This window comes from Daucus carota, chromosome 3 (genome assembly GCF_001625215.2).
Source record: "Daucus carota subsp. sativus chromosome 3, DH1 v3.0, whole genome shotgun sequence".
In the NCBI taxonomy this organism is placed as follows: Eukaryota; Viridiplantae; Streptophyta; class Magnoliopsida; order Apiales; family Apiaceae; genus Daucus; species Daucus carota.
Window position 1 is genome coordinate 1071808 of NC_030383.2, and position 21460 is coordinate 1093267.

A 21460-nucleotide genomic window follows, 5' to 3' on the forward strand; every position below is an offset into this window, starting at 1 on the left:
TACCTTTCCCGAAAGAAAAAAAAAAAAGAGATCCTTAAAAGAAACAACTGAATACACCCACAAATTCTTAACCCTACGTGACAAAAAAAATAATTCTTAACCCTACGAAACTCCTGCCCAGAAGATCTTAAAGTTTTTTCGATGAAGAATGTGAACTTTTACATACCAGATGAAGTATGGGAACAGATTTTTTTACGCGAGCCAGTGGAGACACTTATACGATGGAAGTGTGTTTGTAAAAAATGGAACCGAATCATCAGCGACAAGTCCTTCATCAAAGACTATGGTCTCCATCAAAAAACATCCCAAAACACACGTAAATATTTACTCCTCAACTACTGTGATCGCAAAATAGATTCAGCCCTTCCGAGCCCTTTTAATTATCGGGATCATCCACGACTCCATCGACTTAGGATCGGGCACTATGATTCCTGCTACTCAGCAGGCCTCATCGATAGAAATTCATCATATAATGTTCTCGAATATTACAATGACATATTTTGCAGAGATCTCACTAGATGTTGTCTAGAGGTTTACGGTATTTGTGATGGTTTATTATGTTTGGCTGTTCATGCCAATTATTTACGCGATGATTTTCCTATATTTTTATATAATCCGTTCATCAGAAAGGGGAAGAAACTAATTCCTCCTAGGCGTGCAGGTGCAGATAACTTCACATTGTTTGTTTCGTTGTGTTTCGGGTTTCACGATGATGATTACAAAGTACTCAGGGTTCTTGCATTTCAGAATAGGTACGAGATTTATGTTTATAGTCTGAACACCGATAGTTGGAAGTTTGTGAAAGCTGAGGTTAATATTGAAGATGGAGGGAGCTTGGAAAAATTTAATGTTCTGCCGTACCCTAAGGCCAGATTAGTAAAAGGTGTCGCGTATTTCATACAAGGTAACAGAATTATATCATATGATCTCGATGATGAGAAAATCAGGAAAATACAATTGCCGGGAGATATGAGTTCTGCTACCCATGTTATCATGGAAGAATACGGAGAATCAATAGCTCTAATCGGATCTAATGCTCAATTTTACAATACCTATAATGTCTGGGCTATTGGCTATGGTGTGGTGATGTGGGTACTGAAACAGAGTGACAACTCTAATATATGGGAAAAAAAGTTCGATATCAGAGGGGGAGGAATTAATAAGCATCGGTGGATCCTTTATCCTGTTGTGCAAGCTATGGGAGGCTTCGTTAATAACAATGAACTTGTGATGAGGAAGTGGAAGATTTACGGTGATAAATATCTGCATCGTGAGTATTTTCTGTTCAACGTAGAAACTGGATTTCAAAAACAAATTTCAAGACCACGCGAACAAGCAAGAGGAGAATTTTAACAGAGAATAAATATTTTGACGGAAAGCCTGGTTCTACTCACTGAAACTACCATGCCTCCTTTTCCGTCCCTTGAAGTTGCAGCGACGCTGCTGGGCTGTAACAACAGCAGATGAATGCATATCAGTTAACACAAGCTGTGTGATTCATATGAATTTTATTTCAATCTGCATAGATATGCTTCTTATATAATTTTTTTCGGATCTTGTTAGAGATCGTATATTTACATAAGTAGTTTACATCTTCCTGCACAACTTTAGAATCTCGTCATAAAACTTGTTTAATTTCTTCTCTCTTTTTCTTGGAATCCAAAAATGGTCAGCTCTATTTCTGCCTCAAAACGAAGGTGAGATTTCGCTCCATTAGTGCTGCAAAAACTTTGAAAATTTGTACAACACATTAGCTTTTATCTATCATTTTCTCATCTGCTCTGCACTTAAACAAGTTTGCTTTAAGACTTCTTCTACAAACAGCTAATCCTGAACTAGGATTAGAAAACAACTGAAATTAATTATGGATATCACTAACGATTATATTAATCGGGCCTTAGATATTTTCTTACTCATTCTTAACTAAAAGTTAGGATTTGAAATAAATTCTTTTTCTATTAATTGAATTCAGTCGCGACCAGGACCTTGGCTAGTCAGTCTTGGTTCCGCCACCGTTTAGAGAACATAATTGCTTAAAAAGACCTACTTAAAATCAACAGGCTCGCGCTTGACTTCGGCAAAAATTGGTTCACGAGAACAATCAGATTCGTTTTTAAAGTAATTTTGCTGCTGGGTTTAGAAGCGACTGTCGCATGGCCTGTTAAGTTCAGAAAGTTATAACAAAATAAAATTTGAGAAGTAGCAGAATACAATAACCTGTAACATTTGGTTCCATCAAGTTGCATGTGAGTCTGTGACGGCAGGGACGGAATTCCCGCGGAGAGGGGGGGGAGGGTCCTCCACAAACTAGGGTGGCGGGGGATGGTCCTCCACAAACTAATGATTTTGATGGTCCTTTCAAATATATATAGAAATCTCATGTAAATTTAAATTTTGTACATACAAATTCATGCATTGTCAATAAAATCTAGATTGTCCAAATATATTTTTTGCATAGAAATTTCCACCCCTCTAATTTTATTTTTTTGTGGTTTCGTCTATGTGTGATGGATTGAGCAATTTCTCCCCTTTTCAATTGTCATGAACATGAGTGGTGATCAGCACTGTAGCTTCTCTACAGCTCATTCACTGGAATTTAAAAGAGATCATGAAGAGGGTAATTAGTGTCGTCATAGTTAGATAATTAAGTACTACGTCACCTAGACGTCTTCCCTATTTTTCTCGGGAGATACTTCCGTCTTTCGTATTACAAATTGTATTGAAATATAGGCCCTGTTTGGAAAATTGAGCTTTGAAGCAAAATTAGTGGTTTGAGATGTTTTAGAAGTTTGATCACTAAAATAAGCTAATATTAGTGTTTGGTAGTTAGTAGATTGAAATAGAATTTTGGATCCAAAAAGCTAATTTTGGAAAAGCTACTTTGAGGAGTTTTTTGGATTAGCGGTTTTGGTTTGTGTCAGAAAAAACTAATCAATCAGCTATTTACCAAACAGTTTTACGAAAAACAGCTAATTCGATCCGCTAGTCAAAACATTTAATTCAATCAGCTAGTCAAAAGTTAACTTGATCCGCTAACAACTAACCGCTAATTCCCAAACAGGGCCATAATATTTTCGTGTATTTATAATCTAAATTATTAACACATCCTCAACTCCCCTCCCCCACACAAATATATTATAGGATGGACATCTGGGTGTTGACCACATAACAAAAACTAATATTTTTATAATTTATTAAATTAAAATGTAGCATAAATATTTTTATTTCGATTTTTTTTTTAAAAAGTAACTATTTTAGATATGTGGTCAAATCTCCTAAAAATGCGTGTAAAAAGTCAAATGACTTATATAGCGGATGAGAAAAAATATTTGTTAAGGAAGTAGAAAAGAATTGATTAACATATAATTATGCCTAAAATTTGTTCGATTTAAATAGAAACTAACACTATTATTTGAGTCCCGAATATACACGACCAGGGCATGCTTATAAGACAATATCCTGATAAAACCCTACCAGAAGTTTTTGAGGTGTACTTAAACCCTAGGAAACTCCTGCCAAGAAAATCTTTGAATCTTTTCAATGACGAATGCGAATTATTACATACCAGATGAATTGTGGGAAAAGATTTTGTTACGGCAGCCAGTGGAGTCACTTATACGATGGAAGTGTGTTTGTAAATCATGGAATCGAATTGTAAATCATGGAATCGAATCATCAGCGACAAGTCCTTCATCAAATACTATGGTCTCTATCAAAAAACATCCGAAAACACGCGTAAATATTTACTACTCGACTACGATTATTCCTACTACTTAGCAGCCCTAATTGATAGAAAATCATATAATGTTCTCAGATATTACAATGACATATGTGGCAGAGATCGCAGTAGATATTGTTTAGAGGTTTATGGTATTTGTGATGGTTTATTATGTTTGGCTCGTCGTCTCTATAATTTATGCAGTAATTTTCCTATATTTTTATATAATCCGTTCATCAGAAAAGGGAAGAAACTGATTCCTCCTTGGTATGCAGATTACTCCACATTGTCTGTTTCTTTGTGTTTCGGGTTTCACGATGATGATTACAAACTACTCAGGGTTCAATCTTTTCAGAATATGTACGAGATTTATATTTATAGTTTGAATACCGATAGTTGGAAGTCTGTGAAAGTTGAGGTTAATATTGAAGATAGAGGGAACTTGGGTTATTCTGATGTTTTGCCGTACCCTAAGGCCAAATTAGTAAACGGTGTCGCGTATTTCATACAAGGTAACAGAATTATATCATATGATCTGGATAATGAGAAAATCCGAGAAATGCAATTGCCTACAGATATTGGTTTCGTTCCCAATGTTATCATGGAAGAATACGGAGAATCAATAGCTCTAATCGGATCTTCTCCACAAAATATCAATAATGGCGTGGCTATTACCTATGGTGTGGCGATGTGGGTACTGAAACAGAGTAACAACTCTTATTTATGGGAAAAGAAGTTTGATATGAAAGTTGAAGGAAATGTTGAGGCTCGGCGGATTTTTAATCCTGCTGTGAAAGCTATAGGAGGCTTCTTTAATAACAATGAACTTGTGATGAGGAAGTGGAAGATTGACTGTTATCAAAAACGACATCACGAGTATTTTCTGTTCAACATAGAAACTGGATTACAAAAACAATTTCCAGGACCACGCGGACAAGCAGCAGGATTTATACGGAGAATAAATATTTTGACAGAAAGCCTGGTTCTACTCACTTAATCTACCATGCCTCATTTTCCATCCCTTGAAGTTGGCGGCACTGCTTGGCTGTAATAACAGCAGATGAATGCATATCGTTAATACAAGCTGTGATTCATATAGATGTTATTTCAATATTCATAGATATGCTTCTTTTATAATAATTTTTTCGGATCTTGTTAAACGTCTTGCATTTACCATGCTTCGTTTTCCTTTCCTTGAATTCGCAGCGGCGTTGTTGGGCTGTAATCTAAGTGGCGATTCATATAAATGTTACTTCAATCTGCATAAGCATCGTATTTAATTGTTTCGGATCTTGCTGGACAACATGGTACATTTATTAGAGTAATTTATCTTCCTGCACAACTCTACTCCCTCCATCCAGCCAATAAGCCAATAGTATACATTGAGGACGGGGAATACGGCACGGATGTTATATATTACTTCAATATAATATAATTCTACAACTTATTTTTAAAAAAAAATTCTGTATAAAAATATTATGTTTATATTTTCACCAAAAAGGAAAATTTTAAAGATAAGTTATGAAATCATATTTTATAAGTGTTTTAAAAAACGTGTCGAGCAGCGAAAAACAAACGTATAGTATAGAATTGAACCGAACGGAGGGAGTGTATGATTTGATAATTGACTTGCACAAAAGTTGGTTCACAACATAAATATTCTGGGATTTCATCTCTGAGTGCAGTGGAAGTTTTGTGCCTTATGCTTTCGAGCTGACTCTGCGCAAATGTGAAGAGCTACAAGTCTAGATAGATTTTTAAAATTTGAACAAGAAATTTATATTTGAATGTTGAAGATCAGTCGGAACTTAAATAAAAAGAATTATAAAATCAAGAATAAAATCTGATAATTATTAAAAAAATAATATTATTATATTTTTATATATATGTAGCCCGTGTTAATGGTAGAACATCCGTTTTTTTAGTTAGAATACATTAAAAAGATAATGTATTTTAGTTAAAAAAGTAATTACTATCTTCCTCGATGTTATTTTAAATAATGGAGTTTTTTTAGTTAGAAAGTTTAAAAAATGATAACATATTTTAGTTAAAAAGAATAATTGGTAAACCAATAGCCGTATTTTGGCCCAGGTACCGACCGACCAAAATTTCAATGTTTCGGTTTTAATAGTATAAATGTGTATATATTTTTCAAGGTTTGATTTTAGTTTTTGGTATAATCAAATAGGCCTTATATCTGTTTTATGTTTTGATCTTATATTTGTTTTATATATTGATTTGTTTATATTATGTTTGAAACTCACTAATTTTTTTTGAAGCCCACTGATTATAAAAGTTCGTATAAAAGCCCGCATACCGACCGACCAAACTTTTAATGTTTCGGCTTTAATAGTATAGTATAGTATTTTTTTTAAGGTTTGACTTTAGTTTTGGTATAGCCAAACAGGTCTTATATTTGTTTTATATTTTGATCGTATATTTGTTTGATGTCTTGATTTGTTTATATATTATTTGAAACCCACTAATTTTGTTTGAAGTCCGCTAATTTGAAAAATCCGTCTAAAAGCCCGCGTACCGACCGACCAAATTTTTAATATTTCGGCCTTTGTTTGAAGCCCGGTAATTTGAAAAGTCCGTCCAAAAGCCCGCGTACCGACCGACCTAACTTTTAATGCCTTTGTTTGGAGCCCGGTAATTTGAAAAGTCCGTCCAAAAGCCCGCGTACCGACCGACCTAACTTTTAATGTTTCGGCTTTAATAGTACTAGCTTATAACCCGTGCAACGCACGGGCGGTTATAATATTTGTTTTTTTACTGTATATATTTTAAAATTTAACTAATTTTATTTTGAAAATAAAATTATGATTGAATAGTATGATTAAATCAATTTTTTATGTAACAGTTGAATAAATTCTTAGTAGTTAAGTTTGTCAAATAGCTAATTAAAAAATTACGTCGAACATATATATTTTAATGAGTATGTTAACTTTTTTTTTGTATGTTATAATTTAAGAAGACCTGTAAACCCAGATATATATCAATCAATCAATCAATATTACGTTATTAATGATTAATAATATCATATAAAATATATTATAAGTTAAACAGACGCGTAAATCCAAATATCGACCCATCATACTGATCTAATTTATAATATTTTAGTCTAATTGGAAAATAAAAAATAAATTATAATATGTTATAAATTAAAAAGGTCCGGGGGTCGAATACCAACAACCTCGCCAAACTCGACCTACCGACCAACAACTTTTCCTATTTCGGCTTTAGTGATATAATGATATAAGTATAATATAGATTTATAATATTACTTTTAAATTGAGATCATTAGAGTATTTAAATATAATGTTAATGTATTTTAATTGAAAAATATCACCGGTTATTTATTAATAATTATATATAATAATATTATAGTTTTATGTATGTGTCGCCCGTGTTAATCGTAAAGCATCTGTCTTTTTAAGTTAGAAAATCTAAATAAAACAATGTGTTTTAGTTAGAAAGGAAATTACTATGTTGCTCTATGTTATTTTAGAAGATTAAGTTATTTTAGTTAGAAAATATAAAGAAGATAATCTTTATTAATTAAAAAGAATAATTGATTAAATAAATAGGTCGTATTTCGGGCCATGTATCGACTAATGTTTTACCTTTAATAATACGGTTTTTCTAGTTGGCCCATGGGCACATGCTAAGCACCAACTCTCATGAAAATGGCTTAATTTGATTGGTGGAATTGGTGTGAATGCAGGGGGGCCATCAACATTTATTATTCATCCACCAATCAAAAGTTAGTATTCTCATGGGAGTTAGTGACTATTGTGTGCCCATGGGCACACCATAGAAAATTCGTTAATAATATAGTGTGGATATATAATAATAATGTATTTTTTATACGTATGTTCCATGTGTTATGTTTAGAAAAAACCGTTTTTAGTTAGGATTGTGAAAAAGATAATGTATTTTAGTTAGAAAGGGTAATTGCCATGTTGAACAATATTATTTTTAAAAAATTGAGTTTTTTTAGTTAGAAAATATAAAAAAGATAATAGTTTTAGTTAAAAAGGATGCTTGATTATATGAATAGGCCCATAACTCGGCACAAGTACCGACCGATCAAATTTTTAATGTTTCAGTTTTAATAATACTAGCTTATAGCCTGTGCAAGGCACGGGAGCTTTTTAATTATTTATAAATTTTTTAAATATATTTTAAATGGTGTGAAAAAATTTAATTTATAGATAATAAATTAAAATTGTATGTATCATGTCAATGTATTAAATTCTTTCTATCAAATTTTAAATTATTTTAAGTAGAATATGTGACGCCAACTCCTATTAGATTATATTTATAAATTTATTTTATATTAGAATTATTATAATGTGATTTAGATAATTTTCTAAAAAATTTTATGGTTCGAGATTAAAATTGATAAATACAATTTGTTTTGAATTAAGAAGATGAATCATAAACATGCAATAAGATGGTAGAATTTGCTTTGGATTAAGAAAAAGTTTTTGTATTCGTTCCTCACATAAATCGGGCTTATTAATTTTGAAATATATTAGATAAAAATAATTTTGTGACGGTGCGATTTATATGATTCTACAAATAAAATTGGTAGAAATTATTTATTTTGGATTAAAAAAAATCATAAACACGTGAAGTACAAAATTTGTTTTGGATTTAGAAAAGGAATTATAAACATGTAAGTAGATATCAGTTGTCTTATGGAACAGAAGTTAATTTTGTTATAATCTACCGGTGCTTATTTGTTCAATATAGGATCCGATGGATAAAAATAATTTTTTGACGGTGTGATTTATACGATTCTATAATTAAAATTTGTAGGAAATATTTATTTTGGATTAAAAAAACCAAAAACACATCATAATTTGTTTTGGATTCGGAAAAAGAATTATAAACATGCAAATAGATGTCAGTTTCCTTATATAACAGAATTTAATTTTGTTCTAATCTAACGGTGTTTATTTGTTCAATATACGATCCACCGAATGATAAGCTTTTGGACCATAGGACCATGCGACCAAATTATCTCCCTTACGCTTATTATATATAAGTATATAATATAATATAATAGTATAGATAGATAGTATAGATAGATAAGTATAGATTAATATAATTATGAGTTAATTTGCTCAATTTAAATAAAAACTAACAGTATTATTTGAGTCCCGAGTATACACGATCAGGGAATGCTTAGAAGACGGTATCCTGATAAAACCCTACCACTAACTCGGAATTTTTTGAGAGAAGAAAATACTTAAACCCCACGAAACTCCTGCCAAGAAATTTTTCTGAATCTTTTCGATGAAGACTGCGAACTATTACATACCAGATGAATTGTGGGAACAGATCCTTTTACGGCAGCCAGTGGAGACACTTATACGATGGAAGTGTGTTTGTAAATCATGGAATCGAATCATTAGCGACAAGTCCTTCGTCAAAGCCTATGGTCTCCATCAAAAAACATCCGAAAACACGCGTAAGTATTTACTACTCGACTACGATTATTCCTACTACTCAGCAGGCCTCATTGATAGAAAATCATATAATGTTCTCGGATATTACAATGACATATGTTGCAGAGATCGCAGTAGATATGGTTTAGAGGTTTACGGTATTTGTGATGGTTTATTATGTTTGGCTGGTCGTTTCTATGATATATGCAATGATTTTCCTATTTTTTTATATAATCCGTTCATCAGAAAAGGGAAGAAACTGGTTCCTCCTAGGCGTGCAGCTAACTACTTATGTCCTGTTTCTTTGTGTTTCGGGTTTCACGATGATGATTACAAACTAGTCAGGGTTCAATCATTTTGGAATCTGTGCGAAATTTGTATTTACAGTTTGAATACCGATAGTTGGAAGTCTGTGAAAATTGAGGTTAATATTGAAGATGAAGGTAACTTCAGATGTATTGGTATTTTGCCGTACCCCAAGGCCAGATTAGTAAACGGTGTCGCGTATTTCATACAACATGACATACAAGGTGACAGAATTATATCATATGATCTTGATAATGAGAAAACCCGAAAAATGCAATTGCCTACAGATATTGGTTCCGTTGCCCATGTTATCATGGAAGAATACGGAGAATCAATAGCTCTAATCGGATCTACTTCTCAAAATATCAATAATGGCGTGGATATTGGATATGACGTGGCTATTGACTATGGTGTGGCGATGTGGGTACTGAAACAGAGTGACAACTCTAATGTTGTGTTTGGTTGGGGTGAATGATTCCGGAAGGAATGGAATGAAAAATGAACTATATTATGAACTATTTTTAAGAAATTTCATTCCTTCCTCCATTCCATTCTCTACCTCATGTGCTAGATATCACTCCTTCAATTTGAGATGGAATGCTCCATTCTCTCCTATCCTCAATTTCTTCTCAATTTCATCATAACAATTTTGCACTCTATCAAATTTTTTCCAAAACTTTCTTCTTATCTCTATTAGTTTCAAGTATTTTTACTCATTTCATTCCATTCCATTCCAATCTCCCCTACCAAACACAACATAATTTATGGGAAAAAAAGTTCGATGTGAAAGTGGGAGGAATTAATGAGCATCGGGGGATCCTTTATCCTACTGTGCCATTTATGGGAGGCTTCGTTAATAACAATGAACTTGTGATGAGGAAGTGGATCAAGATTAACTGTGATCAAAAACTACATCCTGAGTATTTTCTGTTCAACATAGAAACTGGATTTCAAAAACAATTTCCAAGACCACGCGAACAAGCAAGAGGAGGATTTTTACAGAGAATACATATTTTGACGGAAAGCCTGGTTCTACTCACTGAATCTACCATGCCTCCTTTTCCCGTCCCTTGAATTTGAAGCAGCACCGCTTGGCTGTAATAACAGCAGATGAATGCATATCGGTTAACACAAGCTGTGATTCATATAGATGTTATTTCAATCTTCATAGATATGCTTCTTTTATAATTTGTTTCGGATCTTGTTAAACATCTTACACTTACCATGCTTCATTTTCCTTTCAATTTGCAAATAACAGCATACGATATATTTCTTCTAATCTAAGTTGCGATTCATATAAATGTTACTTCAATCTGCATAGATAGATTATCTGTAAGCATCTGATGTAATTTTTTCGGATCTTGTTGGACATCATGGTACATTTAGATAAGTAATTTATCTTCCTTCACTCCTCAGGATTTCGTTCCAAAAATTTGTTTAATTTGTTTGCTCTGTAAAAAGTGCAATGACACAGTACATACGAAAAGTTCATAGGGCGTTTGGTTCGCGCAAAAGAAACAGAATAGAAAGCGACCTGAATTGATTTGCAGTCTGGTGTCTGCCCCGACTGGCAGCGGCTGGGTCTCGCCATCTCTCCTGTTTGTTTCGAATCTTGTTGGGAAAATGGTACATCTAGATAAGTTGTAGTTTATATTTTGATGCACGACCTTGTGACTGTTTGGTCCAATCAAACTAGAGAATCAACTTACAACTCTACTCCCTCCGTCCCTGCCAATAGTATACGTGTCGAGCAGTGAAAAATAAACATATAGAATTGAATGGGACGGAGGGAGTATATGATTTGATAATTGACTTGCACAAAAGTTGGTTCACAACATAAATATTCTGGGATTATCTCTGAATGTGAGAGTGCAGTGGAAGTTTTGTGCCTTATGTTTGAGCTGACTCTGCGCAAATGTGAAGAGCTACAAGTTTAGATATATTTTTAAATTTTGAACAAGAAATTTATATTTGAATGTTCAAGATCAGTGGGAACTTAAATATATAAAAGAATTATAAAATCTGATTATTATTAAGAAAATAATTAAATTTTTAACTTAACAAGGGTTTAGTTTTAATTAGTTTTTTCCTACATCTGCGAATTCATAGAAAATAATGAATTTTGGAAACAAAATTATTTGATCTGCGTAAAGATTTCTTTGTGAGCAATTTACATATTTAATCTGCGTAAGGATGTAGTATATATATAAGTAGGCTCATAATTCGGTCTAAGTACCAACCGACCAAACTTTTAATATTTCGGTTTTAATCAACACGACAGTAAGTATAGACAAATATAATTATGAGTAAAATTTGGTGAATTTAAATAAAAACTAACACTATTATTTGAGTCCCGAGTATACACGATCAGGGCATGCTTAGAGCATCTCCAACGGTGTTGGCTATAATCGTTGGCTAAATTGGACCTGTAAGAAATTATGTAAAATTTGCTGAACCTGTAAGATATTTTGCTTCAATGGTATTAGCTATACTGGTTGGCTATAATTTAAAAATAGTATGTTATTAATATTTTAGATTGTTAAAATAGAATATATCAGTTTAATACGGTAATAAATGATGTGTAATCTTCCTACAGATTTCTTACAGACCTGTAGAGGTTCGACAAATATAGTCATCCATAGGAGGTTGGCTAAAATTATAGACAACAGATTAGTGTGGTTGGAGTGCTATTTTTTCAGGACGTTGGCTATATTTTTTAAATTTGGAATGCCAACTCATTTTTTAGCCAAAGGTTTTGCATGGTTGGAGATGCTCTTATAAGACGGTATCCTGATAAAACCCTACCAATAACTAAGAATTTTTTGAGAGAAGAAAATACTTAAACCCTACGAAGCTCCTGCCAAGAAATTTTTCTGAATCTTTTCAATGAAGACTGCGAACTATTACATACCAGATGAATTGTGGGAACAGATCCTTTTACGGCAGCCAGTGGAGACACTTATACGATGCAAGTGTGTTTGCAAATCATGGAATCGAATCATCAGCAACAAGTCCTTCATCAAAGCCTATGGTCTCCATCAAAAAACATCCCAAAACACACGTAAATATTTACTACTCGACTACGATTATTCCTACTACTCAGCAGCCCTAATTGATAGAAAATCATATAATGTTCTCAGATATTACAATGACATATGTGGCAGAGATCGCAGTACATATGGTTTAGAGGTTTACGGTATTTGTGATGGTTTATTATGTTTGGCTGTTCGTCCCAATAATTTATGCTATGATTTTCCTGTTTTTTTATATAATCCGTTCATCAGAAAAGGGAAGAAACTGATTCCTCCTTGGTGTGCAGATTACTCCACATTGTCTGTTTCTTTGTGTTTCGGGTTTCACGATGATGATTACAAACTACTCAGGGTTCAATCTTTTTGGAATATGTACGACATTTATATTTATAGTTTGAATACCGATAGTTGGAAGTCTGTGAAAGCTGAGATTAATATTGAAGATAGAGGGAACTTCAGATGTTTTGATATTTTGCCGTACCCTAAGGCCAGATTAGTAAAGGGGGTCGCGTATTTCATAGAAGGTGACAGAATTATATCATATGATCTGGATAATGAGAAAATCCGAAAAATGCAATTCCCTGCAGATATTTTTGTCACCCGTGTTATCATGGAAGAATACGGATCAGAATCACTAGCTCTAATCGGATATACTTCTCAAAATATCAATAATGGTGTGGCTAATGGATATAATGTGGCTATTTACCATGGTGTGGCAATGTGGGTACTGAAACAGAGTGACAACTCTAATATATGGGAAAAGAAGTTCGATATCAAAGGGGGAGGGAATATTGAGGATTGGCGGTTTTCTAATTCTGCTGTTCAAGCTGTGGGAGGCTTCGTTAATAACAATGAACTTGTGATGAGGAAGTGGAAGATTAACTGTGATAAAAAACGACATCATGAGTATTTTCTGTTAAACATAGAAACTGGATTACAAAAACAATTTCCAAGACCACGCGAACAGGCAGGAGGAGAATTTTTAAAGAGAATAAATATTTTGACGGAAAGCCTGGTTCTACTCACTGAATCTACCATGCCTCATTTTCAGTCCCTTGAATTTGAAACTGTTAGGCTGTAATAACAGCAGGTGAATGCATATTGGTTAACACAAGCTGTGATTCATATAGATGTTATTTTAACCTTCATAGATATGCTTCTTTTATAATTTTTTCGGATCTTGTTAAACGTCTTACATTTACCAAGCTTCGTTTTCCTTTCCTTGAATTTGCAGCGGCGTTGTTGGGCTGTAATAACAGCATACGACATATTTCTTCTAATCTAAGTTGCGAAGTTACTTCAATCTGCATAGATATCTATTTGTAAGCATTTGATGTAATTTTTTCGGATCTTGTTGGACATCATGGTACATTTAGATAATTAATTTATCTTCCTGCACAAACTGTAGAATTTTGTTCCAAAAATTCGTTTAATTTGTTTGCTCTGTAAGAAGTGCAATGACACAGTACATACAACTCAGGAGGTTCATACTTCTCACTCCTAATACATAGCGATGTCAATATGTGATGACACGGTACATACATTACAACTCAGAAGTTCATAGGGCGTTTGGTTCGCGCAAAAGAAACAGAATAAAGAGCAAAATGAGCAGAGAGGAAATGAATGACTCTGAATGATTTACCTGTTTGGTTTTGTTTCAGAAATGTGTTGAACACGAACAATTGTGTGATCCTTTTTGACTGTGTAGTTTGAATTCAGCCGGGACCATGACCTTGGCTAGCTGGTCTTGGTTCCCCCTTTACAAAAGGTAATTTTTTTCTAAAGACCTGCTTAAATCAACAGGCCCTTTAGTTTGACAAAGAGCACTCGACTTTGACAAAAATTGGTTCACAGGAACATAAAAATCCTGCTTTCTTCCTGAATATGAATGTGCAGCAGTGATAAAGAAACGCCATACTGCCATACATGATCGGGGGCGGATCTAAAAATGTTTTTTTAGGAGGGTACCAAGCAAATTTTTGAAAAATATCTATATATTTTCAAATATTTAGAGAGGCATTTATATAAATTTGTAAAATTTAGAATGATGAAAAAATGTTAAAAAGATAATTCTCTCATATATTTGTAATTTAATATTTTCTCATAAACTTATCTTAAAATAAAACATAACTTCTAATGAGTGCATTAGTCTACAAGTTTTAATTTTCTTTTTCCCTTCTAATATATTGATGAATTAATAAATTATAAATATACGAGTTAGATGAAAAACGAACATGACTATTCATGTCATCATCTATCTAGGTCTCTCAATAATTAAAAAAATATTATAATTATAATACATGTAATTATAGAATATAAATGTGGATCAAAATTTGGTTAATTGGGCCGAGTAAAATAAAAATATTAGGCTCATGTTTATATAAGACAATATCCTGGTAAAACCCTACCATACACCATCAGGCTCATGCTTATATAAGACGATGTCCCGGTAAAACCCTACCAAGAACCCCACAATTTGATCAATGACAGGTAGAAGTTATTTGATACCAGATGAATTGTGGGAGAAGGTTTTTTTACCGCAACCAGTCAAGTCACTGATCCAATGGAAGTCTGTTTGTAAATCATGGAATCGAATCATTACCAGCAAGTCCTTCATCAAAGCCTACGGTGCCCATCAAAAAATATCCGAAAACACGCGCAGATATCTTCTACTCAATCACTGTGATCACTATTTAGATTTAGGCCGTTCGAACCCATTTAATTATAAAAATTTCTTTCAATGCCATGACTTTGGAATGGGGCACTATGATTCCTACTATTCAGTAGGTCTCATTGATAGAAATTCATATAATGTTCTCGAATATTACGATGACATATGTTGCAGAGATCGGAATGGATGTTGTTTAGAGGTTTACGGTATCTGTGATGGTTTACTATGTCTCTCAGTTCATGACGATTTTTTATATTTAAATTATCCGGTATTTTTATATAATCCGTTTATCAGAAAAGGGAAGAAGCTGACTTCTCCTAGGCTTGGATACGAGAACGATTATGGTAAACGGTGTGTTTCTTTGTGTTTCGGGTATCACGATGATGATTATAAAGTAATTAAGGTTCGTGCTTTTCCCGATTTCTATGAGATTTATATTTATAGTTTGAGCACCGATACTTGGAAGTTTATAAAAGTTGAGCCTACTTTTGAAGGTACGAGTACTGAAAGTTTTAATATTTGGCCGTACCCTAAGGCCAGATTAGTTAACGGTGTGGCATATTTCATTCAACGTAATGAAATGATATTGTTTGATTTGGGCCGTGAGAAATTCCAAAAAAAGCAATTGCCTGAAGATATGAGTTCAGCTGCCCATGTCATCATGGAAGAATACGAAGAATCAATAGCTCTAATCGGATCCACTTCTCACAGTGTCAGGACTGTCTATAATGGTGTGGCTATCGGATGTGGTGTGGCGATGTGGGTACTGAGACAGAGTGACAAGTCTTATATTTGGGAAAAAAAGTTCGATGTGAAAAGGGAGGAAAATGATGAGATGATCACGTATTTGCCCCCGGTCGTTTATCCTTCTGTGCAAGCTATGGGAGGCTTCGTTAAAAAAAATGAAATTGTGATGAGGAGGTGGAACACTTTCAAGCTGGGTAATTTTATAGATCGTGATTATTTTCTGTACAACATAGAAACTGGAATTGAAAAACAATTTCAAAGACCACATGAACGCGCAAGAGGAGGGTTTTTACAGAGAATAAATATTTTGACGGAAAGCCTGGTTCTCCTCACTGAAACTACCATGCCTCCTTTTCAGTCCCTTGAAGCTCCAGTGGCGCTGATGGGCTGTAATAACAACGTACGAATGCATATCAGTTAATCCAAGCTGCGATTCATATAAAGGTTATTTCAGTCTGCATAAATCTCTCTCTGAAAGCATCTTATATAATTTTAGAACATTGTTCCTAATAAAGCTTGTTTAGTTTGTTCCTCTCTTGTTTGTTTCAAATCTTGTTTGATGCACGAACTTAGAATCTGTTTTCTAAAACTTGTTTAGTTTGTTTGCTCTGGACAAGTGAATTGATTTTCATGTTTGGCTTTGTTCCAGAAACATAATGAACAGTTGTGATTACCTTTGTGACTGCTTAGTTCGATCAAACGAGAGAATCAACTTACTACTCTATGATTTGATGCTTGATTTGTTCAAATATTGGTTCACAACAGCATAAAAATTCTGGGATTTTATCACTGATGAATATGAAAGTGCAGTTAAAGTATGTGATTTTGTGCATTACACTTTCGAGCTGACACTACGCAAATGTGAAGAGATACAAGTTTGAATAAATTTTTAAAATTTGAATTTATATTTGAATGTTCAGGATCAGTTGGGACTTAAATAAAAAAAGTTATTAATTCAGGATTAAAATCTGATTAAAACTAAAAAAGTCACTAATATTTTTGACTTAACCATATTTCCGTTTGGATTAGTTTCCTCCTAGTTTCGCCGATTCATTGAAACAATGTCATTAAAGGACAACATAAACTATATTAAAAAAAAAACTTAAATAGATTGTGACGGCGATACATGAAATCACTAGGACATTGTTGGATAACTCTGTTTATTAGATATCTAGTATACACATCATATAAGACATATTTTGGATTTGCACTAATAATATAGACAATTAGGAATAGTAAAATTTTCTCATAATTTCTAAAAATATCGTTTAAATATCAGACAAATGCCATTTTGATAATTTTAGTTAAAGATGACTACATGATGCTAAGAGTGCATTATCACAAGTATTTAACACGATTTTGATACCCTGCAGGAAATGCTCTTGCTTCTGGATTTTCTCAGCAACTTAAGCATCATTCAACGAATTAAAATCCAAAAAATGGTCGGCACTAATTTTACCTCAAAAACAAAGGAGAGATTTTGCCTCACTGGTACTGCAAAACTGAACAATTTGTACTTCGGTGGTATATGAAGGATGTCTACTTCTTTGTATTGTTGAGTTCGTCTTTTTACGTAAAAAAAGAATCTGTAATTTTCATGAAAAATACAAATATTAACGAACAACAAGAACCTTCAGGATTTTCAGATTTTGGCCATGAAAGCAGTCGTTTGATAAACTTGTAATAATTAATATTTCATAAAAATATTTTTTTAAGATTAATTAGACCTTTGGTTAGAATTTAAAAACAAGCCGACAAATGATTGTTAGAATTTAGAAGAGTTTAGAGATTGTAATTGACATTTGATTATTAAGACTGGGTTGCTTATATATTCAGTCTGTCGTCTGTACACAGGCTAGTCATATACTCCCTCTGTCCCGGTCAATTCCATATGTTTCTTTTTCACTGCTCGACACGCACTTTAAGGTTCTTATAAAACATAGTTCTGTAATTTATTTTTTTAATTTTTTTCTGTATAAAATTATAAATGTTGTATTTTTATAAAAAAAAAAATCTTAAAAATAAGTTGTAGAACTATGTTTTATTAAAACATTAAAGTTCGTGCCGCGACCCCGTCCCCCAATGTATATTTTTGACCGGGACGGAGGGAGTACTCCGTTTTAAAACGGTGATTGTTTGACTTTTTGGCACAATCTTCAAAGTTTTTTGACCGTATAACTAAAATTTTTATTTTTAAATTTTTATTTTGAATTCTAATATTAATCATATATTTTTGTCTAATTTTTTTTTAAAAATAATGATTTTAACTACGCCGTCAAAATATTTAGAAGTGTGTGCCAAAAGGTCAAACGATTTATATTTCAAAATAGACAGAGTATGAAAGACTTCGGGCTCACCAAAAATTAAAAGAGCATTTATTTTCAAAAAAAAAATTTTAACAGAGCATTTAATTAATTTACTGAGTCATAAATTTTTTATTGAAAAAATAAAAAAATTATTTTAAAACTCGTTTAACTTCCGAAATTCAACCGTCTGTTATTTTAGTCCAAATTTGTAAATTCTAATTATTTCTCTGCATAATAGATAATGCAATTACCTACGTGGATCAGAAAAGTGATCATACTCCATGTATCCGTGATGAGTTATATATATACATTTGAGATAGAGAATTTGATACATAGTCTTAAATTTCTTTTTCCTCTGAATGAAAATTTTTAATGTTCAAAATTTTAAAATTTTAAAAAAAATTATTATAAAGTTGTATTTTATACAATTTTTATAATACAAGCTAAATAATGAAATAAATTATATAAAATAGATGGGAGGAAGAGAATAAGATATATAATATCCTGGTCAAAAGCTCGGCAGCATTTTTGTCATGTAATACATGGTTCTAGTGCAAGTGTATAGCAGATTGGGATTTTGCATGTCAATTCTCAAATTCTGCTGAGACTGGGCAGAATCAACTGTAGAGAGACTAGGGGAGTATAATATAGTCCTAATTATGCGTGTTAAATGGATGAATGTGTATAAATATATGAGCAAGATAGTTGGCAAAGAAAATAAAATGAAGAAAGAAAACGAGTTAAAATTTAAAAACCAGTCCAGTGAGAATATTTCAGCGTACGGCAGAATTTCACACACATTACTTGATATTATTATGTTTAATTTTGTTGACGGGAATGAGATTTCTATTCGAAGGTTACCGGTATTCATATAATCATGTCGTCGTATAATGGGTCACAATTCATTTATGAGAAAATATTATGCGAAATTATGTAAGGTTTTCATACATTACTATTTACATTGGTAACTGTAGAAGAATTATTATTAGCTTTAATTTTATACAAAATTTAATTTTTCTTCTAGATTTGACAGATTTCAAACATCACACAAATATAAATTCAAATATTATTATTTATAAACCTTACATATATAGCTTCCACAAAGAGTTGGCAAATTCTTTGACATAATTTGATCAATATGCTTTGCTCCTCGTTCTCTGAGCAACCTAAGCATCATTCAAAGAATCAAAATCCATAAAATGGTCGGCTCTAGACTCTAGTTCTACCTAAAAACAAAGAAGAGATTTTGCTCACTAGTGCTGCAAAAACTGAGTTTCTAGTTTCTAACTATAATATATAATTATTAAGCTACTTGTACTTTGTAGTATATGATTATATGAAGGATGCTTACTCCTTTGTACTGTTGAGTTCGTCTTTTTACGTAAAAAAAAGAATCCGTAATTTTCATGAAAAATACAAATATTAACGAACAACAAGAACCTTCAGGATTTTCCAAATTTTGGCCATGAAAGCAGTTTTTTCATTAAACTGACATAATTTAATATTTCAGAACTCCTCCCAGGAGTCAATATATTCATAAAATGATATGCTTTTTTTAGATTAATTAGACCTTCGGTTAGAATTTGAAAACAAGCCGACAAATAATTACTATTTGGAAGAGTTTAGAAATGGTACTAATAGACATGTGATGACTAAGACTGGGTTAATTATCTTTCATCCTCTTAACAGTGAAAATTGACTGTTGTTTTTTTATTACATGCACAAGGTTATGAGAAATGATAAGAGGAAAAATGTTGGAGACTATCGGCCTATTGGGTATAAATTTTGTATTTTAAATTTAATATATATATATATATATATATATAATAAATTAAATCGCATCATTTAATATTAAAATGAATTTAAAAATCACTTCAAAAACTTCCATAAACTTTTTTAGGAAAAAACCTTACAATAAACTTGAAATGTAGTATATAAACTTTTTTATAGTGGATTAAGATATTAACTTTAATACATATATTGGGCCTGTTTGTATCGAAGAAGCTTCTGCTTTTCTGCTTCTTTTTCAAACAATTTATTAACTTATTTATTTCTCACTTCTAACCCACTTCTATACTTTAAGCAAATAATCATTTTTTAAAATTTGCCCAAACGGCCCCATTGTAACAGCCCGAGATTGGTTCAGTTTATAAGTATAAATATTATTATCAATTGCACCAACAAATCATAATTTTCTGGGACTGTTGTTGTTTTTGAGCTAGTGTATTTCAGCTTATTTTCGGATTGGGAGTTCGGATATTGACCCAGTTTTCAAAAAAAATTGAAATTTGACCCGAAATATCACATATATATATCGATAAAAATATATGTAATATAATATTATAGAGTACATAATTAGTCCTAAACCCGTGGACAACACGGTCACGGATGACGAGATTATAATTCAAAATTTCATGTTTATGATTCAAATTTTAACGTTGTTCATGTTCATATTTTTAATATGAGGAATTCTATATTAATATGTTGAATTTTAATTAAATATTATTTATCAAATAATTATATTTTTAAAAAAAATATATTTTATAATAATTCTTATATGATATGAATGGATATTAAAAATAAATTATATATTTTTTACACATATCAATAAATATTTTTAATATTAGTATATATTATTGATAATATACAAGTTGAATTGGGTCAGCTAATAGAAATATTAGTTTGACATATTCATTTGTCAAAAATTAACAGAAAATATGTGACTTAAATTTCAAACTATATATCTAAACATCAATCCATCCATTATATATTGTCACTTTCTTTTAATATATCGAAACCGAACGTTTCGCACAGATTTAAATATTTTCAGGGTATATTCCAAGTCTCTCACTCTCAGGTTGCGCCAGCTTATAGCTGAATTAGTAGGCTGCAGAACTAAGAGATTTCTAGAGACACAAGGAATGTGACTATTTCTTATAATCGAGTCAAATGAATTATTTGATTAATCAAAATTTCATATTCTCGTTTTGGATTCTTCCCATTAATTTAACACAGGCGCCAACTGTGTTTAAAAATATACTGTACGATATACCATTCTACACACTTGCTCAACTCAACTGCCGGCTTCATTCTCCTTCCATGCACCTCCCTCTCTTCTCTTCTCTGTGTACGTTGAATTGTCGTGACAATTTTCGAGTTCCGTATAGTATTTTATAAATATTTTTATTTTTTACGTTATATAAAAATTATGATGAAATGTG

At 32.3% G+C, this 21460-nt stretch overlaps 2 protein-coding genes across 2 annotated transcripts; both read left to right on the forward strand.

Annotated features, from left to right (window-relative positions):
* Positions 1-141: 141 nt before the first annotated feature.
* LOC108211996 (F-box/kelch-repeat protein At3g23880) lies at positions 142-1353 on the forward strand. The gene has a single exon (XM_017383730.1). It carries the CDS (start codon positions 142-144, stop codon positions 1351-1353), a length of 1212 nt encoding a protein of 403 aa, XP_017239219.1.
* Positions 1354-9025: 7672 nt separating this feature from the next.
* On the forward strand, positions 9026-9958 carry LOC135151753 (F-box/kelch-repeat protein At3g23880-like). The gene has a single exon (XM_064090945.1). The coding sequence runs from the start codon at positions 9026-9028 to the stop codon at positions 9956-9958; it is 933 nt and encodes a 310-aa protein (XP_063947015.1).
* Positions 9959-21460: the final 11502 nt, after the last annotated feature.